Here is a 19,765-nt window from a genome sequence, read left to right as displayed (position 1 = left end):
AATTTGAGTTTGTCAGTACCGAGGACGTAGACAAGCTCCTTGGATGCGTGAAAAGGACGACTTGCCCTCTTGACTCTTGTCCTTCTTGGTTGACCGTGCAGGGAGGAGATGTTATAAAATCTGCACTTCATCTGATAATAAATACGTCTCTTCGGGAAGGCACAGTTCCATCATCTCTGAAACAGGCAATTGTAAAGCCTCGTCTGAAGAAACCTTCCCTCAATCCCCTATTAATGAGCAACTATAGACCGGTCTCCTTATTACCATTCTTGGGCAAGGTGACTGAGAGGGCAGTCGCCTTTCAGCTCCAAGCAGTCTTGGATGAAACTGATTATCTTGACCCATTTCAAATTGGCTTCAGGACGGGTTACGGAGTTGAGACTGCCATGGTCGCCTTAGTCGATGACCTCCGTCTGGCCACTGACAGGGGTAATATAACTCTGTTGGTGCTCTTGGACATCTCAGCGGCCTTCGATACCATCGACCATGGTATCCTTCTGGGACGCCTGAGAGAACTGGGTATCGGAGGCACTGCGCTCCAGTGGTTCCGGTCCTATCTCTCGGGAAGGTTCCAGATGGTGAGGCTGGGGGACAGCTGCTCTCATAAAAGAGAGCTTACATCGGGCGTCCCTCAGGGCGCTATTCTGTCCCCCATGCCATTTACCATTTACATGAAGCCGCTGGGAGAGATCATCCGGAGCCATGGAGCATGGTGTTATCAGTACGCTGATGACACCCAGATCTATCTCTCCATGTCTCTGACTGATACAGTGACTAAGGACGGCATCTCTCCTCTTGACGCCTGCCTGGGGGCAGTAATGGGCTGGATGAGGAAAAACAAACTCAGACTGAATCCAGAGAAAACAGGTACTTATGATAGGCGCTCCGAATCCAGACAGGGAAATTTGCCATCCTGTCCTGGACGGGGTTAAACTTCCCCTAAAGGACACTGTTCGTAGTTTGGGAGTACTCCTGGATCCATCTCTACAGTTATCATCTCAAGTAGATGCGATGGCCAGGAGTGCTTGGTACCAGCTTTGGCTGATACGCCAGCTACGTCCCTGTCTGGAGCGAAAGGACCTAGAAAGTGTAGTACATGCACTGGTAACCTCTTGCTTGGATTTCTGAAACGCACTCTACATGGGGCTACCTTTGTATCAGGTTCGGAGCTTCAGCTGATTCAAAATGCTGCAGCCAGATTGATTACAGGGATAACTAGATCAGATCATATAACACCCGTATTAAAATCTCTCCACTGGCTGCCAATTCGCTTCCGGTCCCAATACAAAGTGTTGGTTATTACCTTTAAAGCCCTAAATGGCTTCGGCCCTGGTTACTTGAGGGAACGCCTCTCCCTGCGTAATCCACCCCGCACTCTCAGAACAACAGGTAAATTATTACTCGAACACCCTAAGGTGAGGTTGGCGACTACCCATCAAAGAGCTTACACGGCTGTAGCGCCTATGCTCTGGAATGCTCTTCCAGAAGAGATCCGCCTTAGTGGAACAGTGGAAGCCTTTAAAAAGGCATTGAAAACCTACCTCTTCCAACAAGCTTATCCTTCCAATTCCTTGTAATAAAAGTATCCTCCAAACTGTTTGATTATGTATTATATATATTTTATGTTTTTAATACTGCTGAATTCATGTTTTTTAGATAATTTATTGGATTGGAATTTGTATTACTGTTTTTAATGTGCTCGTATTGTAATATGACATTGGTCATTATTCAAATGTTGTACACCGCTTTGATCTACAAGGAAAAGCGGTATATAAATAAACAATTTATTATTATTATTATTATTATTATTATTATTATTATTATAAACCGCAAGGTTGCGAGTTCAATACCAGCCAAGGGCTCAGGCTTGACTCAGGTTTGCATCCTTCTGAGGTCCTTAAACTAGTATCCAGCTTATTGTAAACTGCTTACACATTGTAAACCGCTTAGGGAGTGCTTAAGTACACTGATAAGCAGTATAGAGATGTACATGCTATTGCTAGGTCTTTCTCGAAAAAAATCACCCTTAAATCCCTCTGTAATGGATAACTATCAGCCAGTGCCCATTATTCCAGTTTGGGGCAAGGTAAAATAATGTGTGGCTGCTTCCCAGCTTCAGAGAGTCCTGGATAAAATAGATGAATTTCTTCCATGTCAATGTAAATTGAGGTCTAGTTATGGCACAGAGATAACTTTGGTTACCTTGATAGATGACCTATAGCGGGAACTAGACAGGGGCAGTATGTTTCTTTGGTTCTGCTGGCCCTCTCAGTGGCTCTCAATACCATTGCCCAATATACTATTGTAGGCCACCTTGCTGGTATGGGACAAGGAGGCACTGTTTTACAATAGCTCCCCATCCGTTACTGGCAGGGCAAACCCAGAAGTTGGTGCTGGGGGACTCCTGTTCAACTACTTGGCCATTGGTTGGACAGCAGCAGCTCCCCCACTGTCCATGTTCAGTAGTCTTAAGTAGGCACCCATGTATAACTCCCTGTTTACTAAACCTATTTGCTAAGCTCCAGAGCCTGAGACTGCAGCCATATAGGAAATCTACTGGCTACTAGCTACTCCCCCAGTCAACTTTGACTCACATCCTTACTTCTCCACTTCCCCTCTTTGCCTTGTCTCTGGTATCAAGCACCAAGTGTCTTCCTTGACTATTGGAGTACGAGCAGTGAAATAGACAAAGAAAATCACTCATCCAAAATTCACTCAGTCAAAGATGGCCTCCCAGATACAGCTCACCTTCTGCTCCCTGTACAGGGACTGATATAAGGGACACCATTTCTTTCAATACCCTGTTCTTTAAAACAAATGCAGCTGAGCTGCTGATAAACAAGTACAATATAGAGACTTCTTTGGGAAAAAATACTCATGCAATATTGCACATTTAGGTTTTTCTGCATTTTTTTCTTGTTTTTGTTGGCGATGCAGCATATAGAAAATATTTCTGTTATGTACAGATATGTTTGGGAGGGGAATTCATGGGCCAAGACAGGTAGAGGGAAGGAAGGGGGTGGGATTAAAGGGAGAACAGGGTAGAACATAAGGGGCTATTTATTTTGGCAGAGGAATCTTGGCTCATGATAGCGCAAGAAAAACACACACACAGGATTTTCAGGGTAGTACTTTGGACCCATTTCTCTTGGAATTACTTCTAACCCTCAGTTTTAACATTGAAAATATTTGATTGTGTGCATGCAGGAAGAGGACTGCAGGAGAGCCATGAAGCTATAACCCCATGTAGCCTCAAGGAAAGTGGTGGAGTCCAGGGAGAGGTCAAGGAGGCAGAGCTCCCAGAGGAAGAGTAGTGGAATGTAGAAGGCTGGCAACTAGGGCAATGTCAAATGTGGATTCATTATGCCATTGTATCTAATGGGACTTGAGCATCCATGGATTTTGGTATCCACGGGGGGTCCTGGAACCAAACCCAAGCAGATACCAAGGGTCCACTGTAATTTGTTCAGACTAAAACTGGCCATTTGATACAGGCATTCAGTTTCCATTTCTTTACCGCACACCAAAAGATGATGTGCATTTAAATAGTTAAAGGTCTCTAGCTGTGGGGGGACTATGCAAATAGTCCTTTGGCTCCCTTGCATTGGCAGAGAGGGCAAGGGGGGATGGAGCAATCTCATAAGCATCTCCCCCTTCCTTTCCTCCCTCAGCAATTAACTCTTTCTGCCCTCAGTAAACCTCTTGATACACAAGTTTGCTGTGTCTGAGCCCATGGCTCTGAAGGCATCTTAGGGAGCCTTCCTGATAACCATTTTTTCCTAACCTCTCATCCATCACCTGGAAGTAGGGAGGGCTAATTATATTAAAGGCCTGCCTTAGTTCTTCAAGATTTCAATTGGGATAGGACAAGAAGAGAGAGAGAACACTGTTGAAGGCTTTACCTGTTTGTTCTAGAAGAAAAGACAAACACTACATTTTTGATCAAACATTTGTTTAAAGCTGTGATTGTATGACACCAGCAGGAATGGGTGACAAGGGAATTGCAAGTGTGTATATCCCCCCCCCCCCCCTTTGAATAGCAGACAAATATGGAAGCACCAGCTGGAATAGATGACAGCACAAGCAGAGGTGCATATGTCCTTCCCTTTGATTGACAGCCAATAATAATAATAATAATATGCTGTGGCTAGTTACATGTGCATGCAAATAATTCACAGACACTTCCTTTCTGCCCACCATTTCAGTTTGCAGTAGTTAACAGTACATGCATACATGTGAATAGGTAGGAATGTGGTCAGGAGAAGTGAAGACAATTGAACTTCAATTGAAAGGTGTGGAAAATCTGCGCAAATTCACATAACATGCCAGATATGTAGAAGTCAAAAAAAATTATACCAAAAAAATTGATTCCCAAAAACCTGGTCAACATATACATGGGTCAATACGATAAGAGGCTCACTCCTCAAGCCTCTTCCTCAGCATGTCTATCTCCCGAAGGGACAGTCAGCCTGAGGGGGAGAAAGGACAAGCATTCACCCCTGAAGCCTCTCTCCGGCCTGTCTATCTCTTGAAGGGACAGCTGGTCTGAGGAGGAGCAGGAAGGAAGGGTGGGCGCTTGCCCTTTGAGCCCAACCCAATTATCTCCAGAGGAAACATCTGAGCTGAGGAGAGGGAGTAAGGGTGCATGCCACCAATTCACCCACCAGTGATTGTTTGCAGCTGCCTGCTTGTCTCTTCTGTGAGGTGATAAGCAGGCCAGCTGCAGACAATGGAGGACAGGTGGATGGGCAGCAAAGCAAAACATTCTTTACATCCTTTGTTACATTCCCTTAAGTTTTACCCTTGACTTATCCATGGGTCACATAAAAATCTTTAATTTTGGCCCCAAAACCTGCCCTCAACAGGTCCTGCACCTGTTTTGTTTTTGTTTTGTCTGTGTGTGCAAGAGAGAAGGATATGTGAAAAGAGATTAGACCCAGTAGGAATGCAGATTTACCAGAACTGCATTAGCAAATTCTTCCAAGATAACAACTGACATGAGGAGGAAGAATTTACAGTGCCTCAGAATGTGCCCATCCATGCTAGTTTTCCAAGAAGCATCTTTCATTTTAGGCCCAGATCACCTTGTCTTCTCTCTAAGAGTAGAAGAGCATACTTACATTTGCCTGGTGGATTCAGGGGCCACTCTATCCAGCATTCACCAAGGAAACTTGAAATCTAGTTACCAGACTAAACTGGCAATGGGAGTGAAAGGGAAACTCTTCAGAAGGGCAGTTTCTGAAAACCATAATTCCTGCTAAAAATTGGACCTATGAACTTGTTTGGGAGAGATTTGCTACAAAATCCCAAGTCCACCATTGGTTTTTTCTGAGTAATTCTATTTGAAACTGTCCACTGAAAATGACCCGTGATTCAAAGTGCCATAGAACTAGATGTTTTACCACAAAATCCTAAGAGATGCTGTACCCAGGTGGCTTTGAAGAAGATCAGATATGTAGAATCATAGAGTTGGAAGACACCCCTAGGGCCATTCAGTCCAACCGTTTGCCATGCAGGAACACACAAACAAAGCACTCCAGACAGATGACCACCCAGCCACTGTTTAAAAACCTCCAAAGAAGGAGACTTCACCACTCTTGGAGGCAGCATGTTCAACTGTCAAATAGCTCTTACCATCAAAAAGTTCTTCCTAATGTTTAGACAGAATCTCTTTTCCGGGAGCTTGAATCAATTGCTCTGTGTCCTAGTTGCTATTTCTTTCATTGTCCTAAGAAGCTGAACCTCTCCCATCAAATGTTAGCGCATGAGGGGCAAAGCTGATAGCTCTAACACAAACTGCAGATTAACCAAAGGGTAAACAGTCAACATACTTATTTATAGCCAAAATGCTTTTGGAATTTGGCTCAGCAAATGCTTTGGCACATCCAATAGTTCAAAGATTGTCAATGGACCATTGATTTTGCAATTGTTAGAATTCTTTCACCTACAGAAAGAAGTATTTATGCTGCATGTTAAGGTTCATACAAAGTGATTAGACTTATCGTAACGGGCAATGCTTTTGCAGATAGACTTTATAAAAGAAATTCATTAAACTGGCTTGATACTACTGGTTTGATCCTGGCATACACCCAGTTTATAAAAGAGTGTGCCAAGAGTGCAATCTACATGATAGGAAAAATCCAATGGGATGCCTACCCAGATCCCCCCTCAAAAACATAATTGAGAGTGACTGAATGAGCAAGTGGAGAGGCAGAATCAGACTTTAAAAAGAAGCTTAGGTGGGTTACAAACCGCCATAAAGTACATATTCACTATGTATTAGGGTTAGGAAGGGGCGGTGCTTCTGCACCCCCCTAACCCTAGTACGTAGTGAATATGTACAATATGGCGGTGGCCGTTCCACAAGGCCGCCGCCATATTGACGTAGCGGACGCTGTGCATCCGCACGTCACACAGCGCTTATGATGTCGCAAGTGCGCCATTGGCACCTCGCGGCGTCATAACTGCACCGCAGGAAGAAGCTCCATTTTGGAGCTTCTTTTTTGCTCCATGCGGGAGTCGCGTGGTTTGGCTGCTGCAGTTCCCTTGCAGAGCAAACAGCAGTGGCGGTCTGTAATGCACCTATGTTAAGCTGTGCCAAGCAGGAAAGTTAAAAGTGGGTAATGTTTTATCTCTAGCAGTCCACCACCTCTGTACTACCCCAAGGGGAGGATTGTGCCTGCCCTGTCCCCATATGAGTTGCTGTTTAGGAGATCACCTCCTGAGCAACAGCCAAGGACCCTAAGCACTAAGGGGAATCAGAGCTCACTCAATAAGTTTTAAAGTTGCAAAGACAGCTATGAATTATGCTATGCAGTCTCAGAGCCTTCCCCTAGATTTGTTTGCTTCATGCTCAAGGAAAGAGATTGGATTATGGTCAAAACTTACAAGAAGAAGATTCTAAAGGCAATTTGGGATGCCCTTTACTTGACTCTTCTAATGACACCCACAATGATCAAGGTAGCAAGAAAAGGTACTTGAGTCCACTATACCAGAAAAAAGAGTGTGTCTGGACCAAATCCAGGTATTTCAGCTCAGCATCTCAGTTGCCTAGAATATGTGGATCCATTACCTGGCCCAGTCCCAGAAGACAAGTGGATGGTGAAAGCACTTTTTGAAGAAGGGCCCCTGCAAGAGGAGGAAAAAAGATAACATCTAGGACCATGGATGCCTATCTGACTGGCAAGGATAAGGCCAGAACCAGCTGAGAAGAGAACCAGGATGAGAAGGAAACATGGATGACAGCACCATAGTGACATAAGCTATTTGCCCTTGAGCAAAAAGCCAGAGACAGGCACAAGATCCCAGCTTCAGGCTTCTTGAATATTAGACAGAAACACCCACACATGAATACCTATTATGTTTAGCAATGACAAGGTTTTGATGATTTATCACCTTGTATGTTTACACTGCATGGTTTGATATTGATGATGGTGAATGGGTAAAATTAGAGGATTCTAATTGGTTTTCCTTGCACTACACAAGTCACCACTTAAATGCAGACAACTCCCTCTTCCAATACTCATGAAATCTTACAAAACCTTCCAATGTGTTGATAAATTACAGTGAAAAGGCATGGAATCAAGAAACCCAAGCTTATTTAAACCATTCTATATACCTGGTATTGGAAAATAGGTGGATGTGGAAAAATGTTAGTGGCAGTATTTTAAAGAGCATCATGCATAGAACATAGAATCATAGAGCTGGAAGAGACCACAAGGTCTATCCAGTCCAACCCCCTGCCATGCAGGAACTCACAATCAAAGTATCCCCGACAGATGGCCATCCAGCCTCTGCTTAAAGACCTCCCAAAAAGGAGACTCCACCACACTCTGAGGAAATGTGTTCCACTGTTGAACAGCTCATACTGTCAGGAAGCTCCTCCTAATCTTGAGGTGGAATCACTTTTCCTGTAGCTTGCATCCATTGTTCAGTGTTCTAGTCCCTGAAGCAGCAGGAAACAAACTTGCTCCATCCTCAGTGTGGCACCCCTTCAAATACTTAAACAAGGATCTGTGTTAGATCCTTGCCCTTCCTGGGTGTCATATCACCTATTAACCATCTCTTTTCCAGGCTAAACATACCCAGCTCTTTAAGTCTTTTTTCCCGTAACTGCCAGATCATGTGTAGCTATAACAGCAGAAATATTTTAAGTGGTCAAGGGTCTTTGACAGCCTGCTGAGAACAATTCGCCCAACATTTTGCATATAAAATAACTTGGATCCACTCTTAACTTGGATGCTATACTTGATAAAGATCTAGTGGATATAACCTTGGCCTCTGCTTTTCCAGTGACAATGGATACTTTTCAATATGTGCAGCCTGGGGATGTGGACAGGATTTTTGGAAAGATGAGAGCTATCACATCTGTGTTAGATCCTTGCCCTTCCTGTCTCCTTCAAAAACCTAGAGAGCAACTGGTGGAGAGTTTAGGAGGCATGGTTAATGCTTCACTAAAACAAATTTCTGATTTTCTGAAGGAGGTTATTATAAAACCATTACCATAAAAGCCTTCCCTGGATCCTACCATTCTTGATAATTTTTAGCCAGTCTCTAACATTCCATTTTTAGCATGTGGTGGCTTCTCAGCTCCAAGGGGTTCTGTCTGAAACAGATTATATAGATCCATTTCAGTCTGGTTTCAGGTCAGTTTATAAAACAGAGACAGCTTTGGTCACCTTGGTGGATGACCTATGCTGGGAGCTAGATAGGGGGAGAGTGTGACCCTGTTGGTTCTGCTGGGTCTGTCAGCAGCTTTTGATATCACTGATCATAATATCCTTCTATATCATCTTGCTAGGATGGGACTTGTGGGCACTGTTTTACAGTGGCTTCACTCCTTTCTGGAGGGATGAACCAGAAGGTGATGTTGTGGGAATCTTGCTAAATGCTCTGGCCAATGGCCTGTTGTGTCCCTCCATGCTAAAGGATATCTCTCCCCTGTCATGGACGGACCATTTCCTGGTCAAGGTAGGACTGAAGGCCACAATCCAACTACCCCTCGGGGGTAGAGGACCTATTAGAATGGTCCGCCCTCAAAGGCTGATGGAACACAAAAGGTTCCAAGAAGCCCTAGAGGGAGTTATGATTGGGAACGATGGCGATTCTGTCGAAACCCTGGTTAATAATTGGAATAACAAACTTACCAGGGTAATAGACTCTATCGCTCCTGAGCGTCCTTTCCAGCCCGCTCCAAATAGAAAACCCTGGTGTACGGAAGACCTTCATCAGATGAAGTGGGCTGCACAACGACTAGAGCGCTGCTGGCAAAAACATCAGTGCATATCTGACAAGACACGTTATGTTCCTACGGAGTGGGAATCAATGCAGCAAAAAATTCATTCTGTGCTGCACGGATTGCATTGGCAGAGTCTCATCCAGCATTGCTGTTCAGGGTGGTTAAGGAATTAACTCAACTGCTGACCACCCTGAACCCCTTACTAGAACCAACCATAGCCTGCTATGATGCCTTTAATGACTTTTTCACCGATAAAATCTCTCAGATAAGGGCTGATCTCGATGCTGGCTTTTTGACAGAATCAACAGAAGAGGTATCCAGTGACTCTGGAAACAGGATTATAATGAATCACTTTGAGTTTGTAAATACTGATGAAGTGGACAAGCTTCTTGGTTGTGTAAAGAAGACGACGCGTCCTCTAGACCCTTGCCCATCTAGGTTGACTGCCCAGGGAGGAGATGCAATAAAAACTTCACTACACCTTATAATTAATGCATCCCTTCGGGAGGGTATATTTCCATCTGCCTTAAAACAGGCAATAGTGAAACCACTCTTGAAGAAACCCTCCCTAGATCACCTGCTGAGGAGTAACTATAGACCAGTCTCCTTACTACCATTCTTGGGCAAGGTGATCGAGAGGGCAGTTGCCTTCCAACTCCAAGCCATCTTGGATGAAACCGATTATCTGGACCCATTTCAAACTGGCTTCAGAGAGGGATACGGAGTCGAGACTGCCATGGTTGCCTTAGTCGATGATCTCCGTCTGGGCATCGACAGGGGAAGTGTGACCCTGTTGGTGTTCTTGGACATCTCAGCGGCCTTCGATACCATCAACCATGGTATCCTTCTGGAATGCCTGAAAGAGTTGAGTATTGGGGGCACTGCGCTCCAATGGCTCCGGTCCTACCTCTCGGGAAGGTTCTAGATGGTGAGGCTGGGGGAATGTTGCTCTCGGAAAAGAGAGTTGACATCTGGCATCCCTCAGGGCGCCATTCTGTCCCCCATGCTGCTTAACATTTACATGAAGCCGCTGGGAGAGATCATCCAGAAACATGGAGCACAGTGTTATCAGTATGCTGATGACACCCAGATCTATCTCTCCATGTCTCTGACTGACACACTGACTAAGGAAGGCATCTCTCCTCTGAATGCCTGCCTGGGGTCAGTAATGGGCTGGATGAGGGAAAACAAACTCAAGCTGAATCCAGAGAAAACAGAGGTACTCGTGATAGGCGCCCCAAGTCAGACAGGGAAATTTGCCATCCAGTCTTGGACGGGGTCACACTTCCCCTAAAGGACAAAGTTCTCAGTTTGGGAGTACTCCTGGACTCATCTCTACAGTTATCATCTCAAGTGGATGTGATGTCCAGGAGTACTTGGTAGCAACTTCGGCTGATACGCCAACTGCATCCCTGCCTGGACCAAAAGGACCTTGAAACTGTAGTACACGCACTGGTAACCTCTCACTTAGTTTTCTGTAATGCGCTCTACATGGGGCTACCTTTGTACCAAGTTCGGAAGCTTTAGCTAGTCCAAAATGCTGCAGCCAGATTGGTAACTGGAACCTCAAGGTCAGACCACGTAACACCTGTATTAAAATCTCTTCACTGGCTGCCAATTCGCTTCTGGATTATTACCTTTAAAGCCCTACATGGCTTGGGCCCGAGTTACTTGAGGGAACACCTCTCCCTGCACAATCCACCCTGCACTCTCAGAATAACTGGGAAGTATCTACTCAAGCATCCCAAGGTGAGACTAATAACTACTCACCAAAGAGCATTTACGGCCATGGTCCCTTTGCACTGGAACAATCTTCCGGAAGAGATCCGACTTATATCTACCCTAGATGCCTTCAAGAAGGCGCTGAAAACTCACCTCTTCCAATTAGCATTCCCAAACAGGAGCCTACCTCAGGATGCTAATTAGGATTGCATATTGCATGTTGCATGTTTTTAGACAGATGATTATTTTTATACTTTGTTTTCAATAATTGTTATTGAAATTGTTTGTAATTGCATTTGTATCTGTATTGTTATATTATATACCCTGATGTAATCCTGCTTTGATCCACTGGGAGAAGCGGTAAAATACAAATAAAACGTATTATTATTATTATTATTATTTAACATATACATGAAACTGCTGAGAGAGGTTGTTCAGATGTTGGGGGCTTGGTGCCATTAGTATGTGGATGACACCTAACTTTATTACTCATTTCCATTACAAGGCAAGGAAACTGTTTTGGTCCTAATCAGTGCCTGTAATCAGTAATGGACTGGATAAAGGCAAACAAATTGAATTTTAATCCAGAAAGATAAAGGATTCCTTATGCACAGATTCAAACAGCCATCAGGCTTGGAAATATTTTTTTTAAATCCAAAAAGCAAACCTTGATTTTGCTATTTTACATAAGGGACACCAATTTACTGTACCACCGCATTTAATGGGACTTCAACATCCGTGGATTTTGATATCCACACAGGGTCCTGGAATCAAACCCCAGTGGATACCAAGGGCCCACCATATATAAAAAATAATGCTGGATCTAACTATTCTCCAGGCTTTTTTCTGATGTTTGGTATGGTGGGTGCAAACCTCCCCAGTTCTCTGTAAAATGGCAACTTGCTTATTAAATATCATAGGGGCACGTTGTGTAGAAAGAGTAGATGTTAACAATAACTCCACCGCATTCACAGTGTCTCTATATTTTAACAAGAACATAGCAAAATGCATGGCAAAATTTGCTCAATCCACTGATCCCTCTCAGGATGACTTGCTTGCAGATTAATATTATTCCACAGGACATCTTTGCAGAACCTTTGTACATGCTCTTACACTTCCATACTACATAGTGGGCACTGTTTGGACCTTGAGCATTGTGGGCTTTAGAAGTCCAGTTCTTCCCAAAGAGGGAAAAATTCTGGAATTTATAGAGCTAAGGTGGGAAAATTGACTTCCTCTTTTTCGGTGTGGTGGGGGGAGAATGCAGAAATTTTCAGACAAATTGAAAAAATATGGCATTAGCACCTTTTACAGATTGGAATTATCTGTTACTTTAGGAACATAAAAGGTATTATATACATAATATTATATACAACTTTGTTTGGCATAAATATTATGTGGTATATTAAAAGGGCAGTTCAGTCATACAATAGTTAATAACTCACCTTAGTGAGAATAGGGTTATGATGGACTAGCCAACTACTTAGCTCTATTAGCCCAGTGTATACAGACTGAGGACCATTGACTAGTGATTTTTAGAGTTGTACTAATATGTTTTAATTGTTATAGTTTTTATTGTCTATTTTAAAATATAATGTGTAAAGAAAATGCGCAGTTCAGGCTGTCCAGGGCAGAGGCCGATATGGTGATGGCAGGGTGACATGTTGTTACAAGGGAAGGAGAGAGAGATACTTAACACTTATAATACTGTTTATTACCTTCTAGTTACCCTGGCATCCTTAGGAGCCTGGAGAGTGACCCAAGCCACCCACAAAACCTCACCTTGCTCTTTTGTAATGCCAGGTCAGTTAGAAATGAATCTCACATAATTTATGATTTCCTCAAAGATGAGGAAGCTCACCTGGCATGTTTCACAGAAACTTGGCTGGGACATGATAGTGGCCTAACACAGGTGCAGGCTCTCTCAGCCAGGTACTGTGTTAGTGATCAGGTGAGAGAAAATAGGCAGGGAGGGAGGAGCTATGTTCTACAAAGACCATTTTAATCTGACCAGATTATGTATTAGGGATGTGAACTGCATTGAGTAGGTGCACCTGAAACTGAAGACCAGGGATAGACTGGGGATTCTGTTAGTGTACCATCCACCCTGCTGCCTAACAGACTCCCTGGCCGGGCTAACAGAACTGGTCTCAGAATTGGTGTTGGAGTGACCCACACTTTTGATCTTTGGTGATTTCAACATCCCGTTTGAGACCAGTCTATCAGGTGCCAGAATAATAACTGAACACAAAAGTAAGCTCAGGAATGGCAGCGTAGATAGCCCCCCTTCAGAACACTTTGTTCAGTATAATCATTCACCTGAGTCCTTAAGGTTATTTTTTACAAGAGAACAAACCCAGTGCCAACCTTTTGAAAGAATGTCTTTACAAAAATAAAGGTTTTCTGGATACACAAAGTACAATCTATTATACCTAGGGGTTTAAATGATAGTTTAGATTTGTCAGTTTATTTGTAATCTAGTTTTAGCTTAGGCCAGGGCTACAGTCCATGAGAGATATAGTGCTGGTACAGACGGCCCTAAAGGGATGACTTGACACCGCCCCTTTGATTGCTGGATTGGGGCCGTGGCAACCATGTGCCACAGCCCTGATCTGGCATTTTTCTGGCCCAAAAAGAAGCGACAAAATGCCACTCCTTTTTTGGGTGGAAAAAGCTGCTCTTTCCACTGCTGCCACACCTTTTCGGCACTCCTGCAGCATGTGGCATATAAACACCACGTCCGCCAGAGTGCCACAATGCTGCCTACTGTGTGGGCAAGTGGCATGATACCAGTTTTGGGGTGGCATGTGTCATCTAAACACTATGCCCCCACCAAGCCCAGTATTATGCCAGTCTGTTTTGCCCCATAGTTGCCCCATGAAGACAATTATGCAGCAGAAGATAGTTTTCTTTCATTGTATTCTACTGGTGTTAAGAACAGAATTAATTTGTTTTGTTGAAAGCAATTTTTTATAAAGTAGAATTGTAAAAGATAGATTTTCCAGAACATATTTACCAGAGTTTAGTATACCACTAAGAGGGTTTACACGTTTGTTTATTTACAGTTATGTTTAGCCGTACTCAGGTTTTCAGTCTATGGAAAACTTTTGATTTTGTACAAATAGGATCAACCATGCCTAGGGTTTCAGTCAATGGGAGATTTAGGACCGGTACAGACCAGCACAATACGCCAGCTTCTCAGCTGCATGGGGGCATGGTGTACAGACACCGCACGCCCCGATGCTGCCCTGAAGCTGGTGTCATGAGGCATTTAGACACCAGACAGAGCAGGAGCACCGAAAAGCTGCAACAGCGGCAGAAAAGGCGGATTTTTTTCTGGCCCAAAAAGTAGCGGCATTTTGCTGCTTCTTTTGTGGGCAGAAAAATGGCAGTTTGGGGCTGCTGTGTGTGCTTGCCATGGCCCTGATCCAGCGATCAGGGCCATCTGTACTGGCCCTTAGTTCCCACTAGCAGCTTGAAGCATAGAAAAGGTACTGTTCCTTTAAGGTGTATTTAGTTCCATCTGAAAACATTGCTAAAAGGGTGGATAAAGCAGCTTATATAAGTAGCATAATCAGTGTTTTACCATATCCAAGGGTGAGTAGCTTATTTTCAAGAGAGGTAAGAATTTATCGTTATGTTGCTGCATTTATTCCATTTTTGTGATAATGGGTATTACATAATGTCAGTTTCACATTCAGAGTATGGTTAAAAGTTTTTGGAAAACCTGCATTTTGGTCAAGGTCATTTTCAAGAGAGAATTTAGTGGAAGGATTTTTTGATTAACTGCAGTTTGGGTACTGATTTTTGAAGTTTATACTCAGTTGGAATATACATTTCAATATTATGAATTAACACATCAAAATGACTTCAAAAACTCCAGAGGCAGTTGTCTCTACAACCAACCATTTCTAATATTAACATTGCTTCATGATCATCTATTAAATATTTTTCAGCAACTGGAACAGAGGTTGTGAAGAATTCTTCATTTACTAGTCACTAACCATGGGATTTTCATTCGCTTTGGGTTTTAACTGCTTTTAATTTGGCAGAGTTGGTCATTTATTGTGTTGTTTTGTCCCCACCCCCAGCTTTGTAAATTGCTTTGAGATCTTAAATATTAAGCAGTCAATAAATATTTCCGGTAAATGTGTAACAGAGCAGAAGGACAACACGCTCCACTACCAACACCTTCCACTCCCAATCTTGCTTGATCTTTGATCAAGTCGTTACCAGCATAGGTCTGGCCTGCTGCAGTAGCCACAATACAAAAGTAAAGTCCACAAGCAGTGGAATTACTTGGGGACACTGGGGGTACAGCCCACACTGGGTAACACCCCAATGGGGGGGATGTACAAGCAGTGGGGTGTTACATGCCATGTGATTGGCATGGCTGCTGGGTCAGTGAGAAAGAGTGTCACATCCTTTTCTGACTTGTCGGAGCACTGCCCCCTCAAGCAGCCCAGCCTGTATGGGGGAGGGGACAGTGCCTTCTGTTTGGGCTCAGTTGTGGCTGCAGCCATGCTGGAGCTCAAATGGCCCTCTTGAGAACATGGCAATCTGGCCCCTACTGCCCTCCTGCACACTGGATGACACCAACCCTAGGCATGTCTCTGTCCAGAAGGAGAAGTAATGCTGAGCTGCAATTTGGGGGTAAATAGATGAGGAGACAACAGTGACATCACTAGAGCTGGTGTCACCCCAGTGGGAACTGTCATGCTGTCAATCCCAGCTGCACCCCTCTGCCAGCCAGGCTGCCTATATCATGGTGGGTGTGAGTTGCTGCTGCCACTTGGCACCCTTTTTCAGATGTAGTGGAGTTGCTGGGTGAGCAGGAGAGGAAGGCGACTCATTATTGTCCAAGCCAGCAGACTTGCCAGAGCTGGTGAGTGGTGGCAGCACCCCAGTCCCACCAGCAATTGCAGCCAATAGACAGCAGAGGCACCCTGGCTAGCATAGGGGAGTGGTGAGGGAGGAGCAACCACCCCACCAGGTGTTCACCCCCTCTGAGGTGTCACCCAGTGCAGCCCACACACCCCTTAATGACACCCCTGGAAGGCAGTCATAAATGGAATATAAAGTATAAGAAGAGTCCCCAGACAGATTGAAAAAGAAGTGAAGGAGGTCGGGCAGCAAACTGGAGCTTCTCCTCTGTAGCTTTTCTGCATCTCCACAGGATATGACCCAGAACAGTGGATTCAAACCAGAGGAAAAGAGATTCCACCTCAACATTAGAAAGAACCTCCTGAGTGTAAGAGCTGTTCAGCAGTGAAACACACTCCCTCCAAATGTGGTGGAGTCTCCTTCTTTGCAGGTTTATAAACAGGCTGGGTGGCCATTTGTCAAGGATACTTTGATTGTGTATGTCAGAAAGTTGGACCTGATGGCCATTGTGGTCTCTTACAACTTCATGATTCATAACTCTATGATTCTGCTGCAGAAGCAGTCAGGGATACTTGAATCTCACTTGCTGTGCCTTGTCTGGTCCAACAAATTTGACTTGTTGACAGTATCATTAAGGGAAAGAAACTTTTATTTTCCTGCCTTCTGCTTCCATCTAGTGGTCTATCTGGGAATAACAAGGGAAAAAATAATAGTTATGAACTGTCTGTCTAATGTCCCTCCATTCTTCTCGCACAGGACCCAAGGCAGCTTACATACAATGTAAAACAAGGTACAGATAAAAAAAGCCTATTAGTACACAAGTTTATTTTTTAAAAAATATATGTATTAATTTTCGTACATACATAAAATTGATTAATTAAAAACGTTAAACCAGACAAATCAGACAAAAGCCAATCTTGGCAAAACAAACAAACAAAAGCTCATTCAGCTCTTACATAACTAGTTAACACAGATTACTTATGATTTCCTAACAAACTGACTCATTCATCCTAACAAGGTAACGTCCTGTTACTCCAGCATTTCATTTCCACTTAACTGTTAAATAATATATTTTGTCATTCACCAAACTATTTTCATGATTGTCTCGTCATCTTCTGATAATTTTTTATTACTTCTAATTCTTTTTTATATATAATAAAGCTCCTGTATCCAAAGTACACACATTAAAAACAACTAAACAAACAAGTATATTAACAACACAAAATTAAAACAGTTGCAAACAAAACTGAGACATAATAACAAGGTAGACGCACTGCCAAATTATGAGCCCAAAGTCTTTGCTTGCCAGTACAAAAAACACAGAGAGGGAAGCTAAAGAAAACCTCCTATGGGAGGGAGCAGCTACTGAGAAGGGTCTCTGCTATGACCTCAGCAAATATACCTGATGATGATGACAGGACTGAAATAAAGCATTTCGCCAAATATATTAAAACCAGGACATGCTCATAAAGGCAGATAGAGTCTTGCAGAGATTACAGCTCAGCAGCCAAATCTGTAACCATATAACAGAAATCTATGACCAGATTTTCTGTGTAAGACAATGGTGACTGAAAAGCACTCACAGCCTGGGAGTGCACCTATGGTGTTTCTACCATGCTGGGGGGAAATATACGATTAAGCCTTTTCCCACTGTTGGAAACACCACCCTCCCAGCTTCTCTATCTATTTATCTGTGTGGGTGGGCTTGGGGGGACTGCTCTCAGTCTGAGAGGTGAAGTGGTTTCAGGCAGATATATATTGTTCATTCAACAGCTCACAGACAGTGTGGTCATTTTTTAAAGTGGAACAGGAAGACCATGCTCACACAATTACCCAGATTCCATTCACACACATGCACAATACCACCCCTATTAGAAACCATGACAGCTTAAGAAACTTCAATTGAGTATTTACCAATGCAGTTTAGGCATTAAAAAAAAATAGTGAGTTCAGTGGTCAAGGAGATTCAAAGACAACAGATATGAGAATGATTTCCAGTATTTCACTCTCTGCAATGGTGCAGAGGAGAGGGCAGATAATTTTTAGCCAACAGGAGCTTTGGGTGCAATGGTGGGTCTAAAAGGAGCAGGAGCAACCATATACCATCTTATGACACAATTATAAATTTAACACATTCAACCAGATTTTTTTTTTAATTTGGGGGATTTGTTTTATTTGGGGGATTTAAAAGGGGGGAATGGGGATGCATGGGACCCATGGGCCACACATCCCTCACCTTTACATTAGTTTTTGAAGAGGCCATGGGAATGGCATCTTTCATTACTTAGTCTTTGGCCTCTGAAACGTCCAAACCATGACTCTGGAATCAATCTGCCAGCAAGAGCAACACCATGTGATTCTGCTGATCATGTCTTTTGGCTTACACAACTGTCCAAAGAATCAAATGCCATCCACTTTATATTTTCTTTTGCACAGATATCTGAATGAATAATGTTATATAGCTGGAAGGGTCCATCTAGTCCAAGACCTACTACGCAGAGTAGGAATCCATAGTTAAATCGTCTCTTAGAGGTGGTTATCCAATCTCAACCTCCAACAAAAGAGTATAACCATCCATTATGAAGCCAAGCCCTCCCTCCAGTCCATCTGCCTTGGTCCAGGCCTTGGAGGTAGAGAGGAACTGCTGGACCTCTTACCCTTTCCCTCCACCACTCCCTTCTCCTTTTGTGTGGTGTCTTTTTAGATTGTAAGCCTGAGGGCAGGGAACCATCTAATTAAAAAGACTGTATGTACAGTGCTGTGTAAATTTACAGCGCTTTATAAATAAAGGATAATAATAATAATAATAATAATAATAATAATAATAATAATAATAATAATAATATCTACCATTTTCTCTTGTGCTCTGGTCCATTGTTGAACACCTTTTACTGTCAGGCGATTCTTCTCAATGTTTAGTGGAAATCTCCACTCTTGTAATTTGAATCCATTGGTTCAGACTCTGTCTTCTGGAAGAACAGAAAACAAGCTCCCACAATCTTCCAATTGACAACCCTTCAGCTATTTAAAGGTGTCCATCACATATCCTCTCAGACTTAGTTTTTCCTGGCTAAACATACCCATTTCCCTCAACTATTCCTCATAAGGCTTGCTTTCCATATCTATTCCAATCTGTCATCCTTCTCCAGAAATGTCATACAGAGAATGGAGTTCATGCCACATGCAAGTTGAATTTATGAATTAGGACAGCTTTTCCTTAACCTGTTTCTTATGCCTATGAACAAACTGCATTCACTGGACTTACTACAGGGCATGAAGCTCCCAAATTAACATCTCTGAAGCAATAACATCAACAAAAACCAGGGCAGATACAGGAATAAAAGGCAGGAAACACTTGCATGTTTTTTTTTCTTTCACCCAGCAGTCTTAGTATTACATGTAAAGTAGTACCACTCTCTAAACTCTAGAATCCTACAGTCAGTCTATAGTATACAGATATTTGGTCAATTGTGATTTATACGCTAAGTGCAATTAGAACAGTGATGGTGAACCTATGGCCCGCGTGCCAGAGGTGGCACTCAGAGCCCTCTCTGTGGGCACACATGCTATTGCCCTAGCACAGAATTTGGCAGAGTTTCTTACTAGAAAGCCAGAGGGACGTGGCACTTTGCAATAAATAAGTGGGGTCCGGGTTGCAGTTTGGGCACTTGGTCTCTAAAAGGTTCTCATCACTGAATTAGAACATCTTTTTCATTTAAAATTTTATATTAAAATATGTTAACTTGAACAGAAAGAAATTGAATCCAGGCTCACGGAAAAAAAGAAGAAGAAAGGTACAAAACTACAAAAATCATGTGGACAGCCAGCAACAGAATAAAAATTTCACTGTACCTAACAAAGATTTACATTTGGGATGGCACCAGTCAGTGTTATTTGGAAGGACAATAGCTTACACAAATG

The 19,765-nt window shown here is 43.1% G+C and overlaps 1 protein-coding gene across 2 annotated transcripts in view; it reads right to left on the bottom strand.

Moving 5' to 3' along the window:
- LOC149322074 (cytochrome P450 2C5-like) overlaps positions 1-18,764 on the bottom strand; it is a 42,457-nt gene extending 23,693 nt beyond the window's left edge. Inside the window, exons 1-2 of one of the 2 annotated variants that reach the window (XM_089534166.1) lie at positions 5,635-5,672; positions 5,121-5,195 (exon numbers count right to left, since the gene is read on the bottom strand). Coding sequence is in view for 1 of the 2 variants with exons in the window: in XM_089534158.1 (XP_089390284.1) it covers positions 18,695-18,697 (3 nt within the window). In the remaining variant the exon portion in view is untranslated. Of the gene's footprint in view, positions 1-5,120; positions 5,196-5,634; positions 5,673-18,694 lie in introns of those variants that run through there. The other variant, XM_089534158.1, reaches the window with a different exon arrangement.
- Positions 18,765-19,765: the final 1,001 nt, after the last annotated feature.

This window comes from Sceloporus occidentalis, unplaced genomic scaffold (assembly GCF_023333645.1).
Source record: "Sceloporus occidentalis isolate IW3139 unplaced genomic scaffold, rSceOcc1.0.p SCAF_1, whole genome shotgun sequence".
Lineage (NCBI taxonomy): Eukaryota > Metazoa > Chordata > Lepidosauria > Squamata > Phrynosomatidae > Sceloporus > Sceloporus occidentalis.
This window is presented reverse-complemented; position numbering and strand designations above follow the sequence as displayed.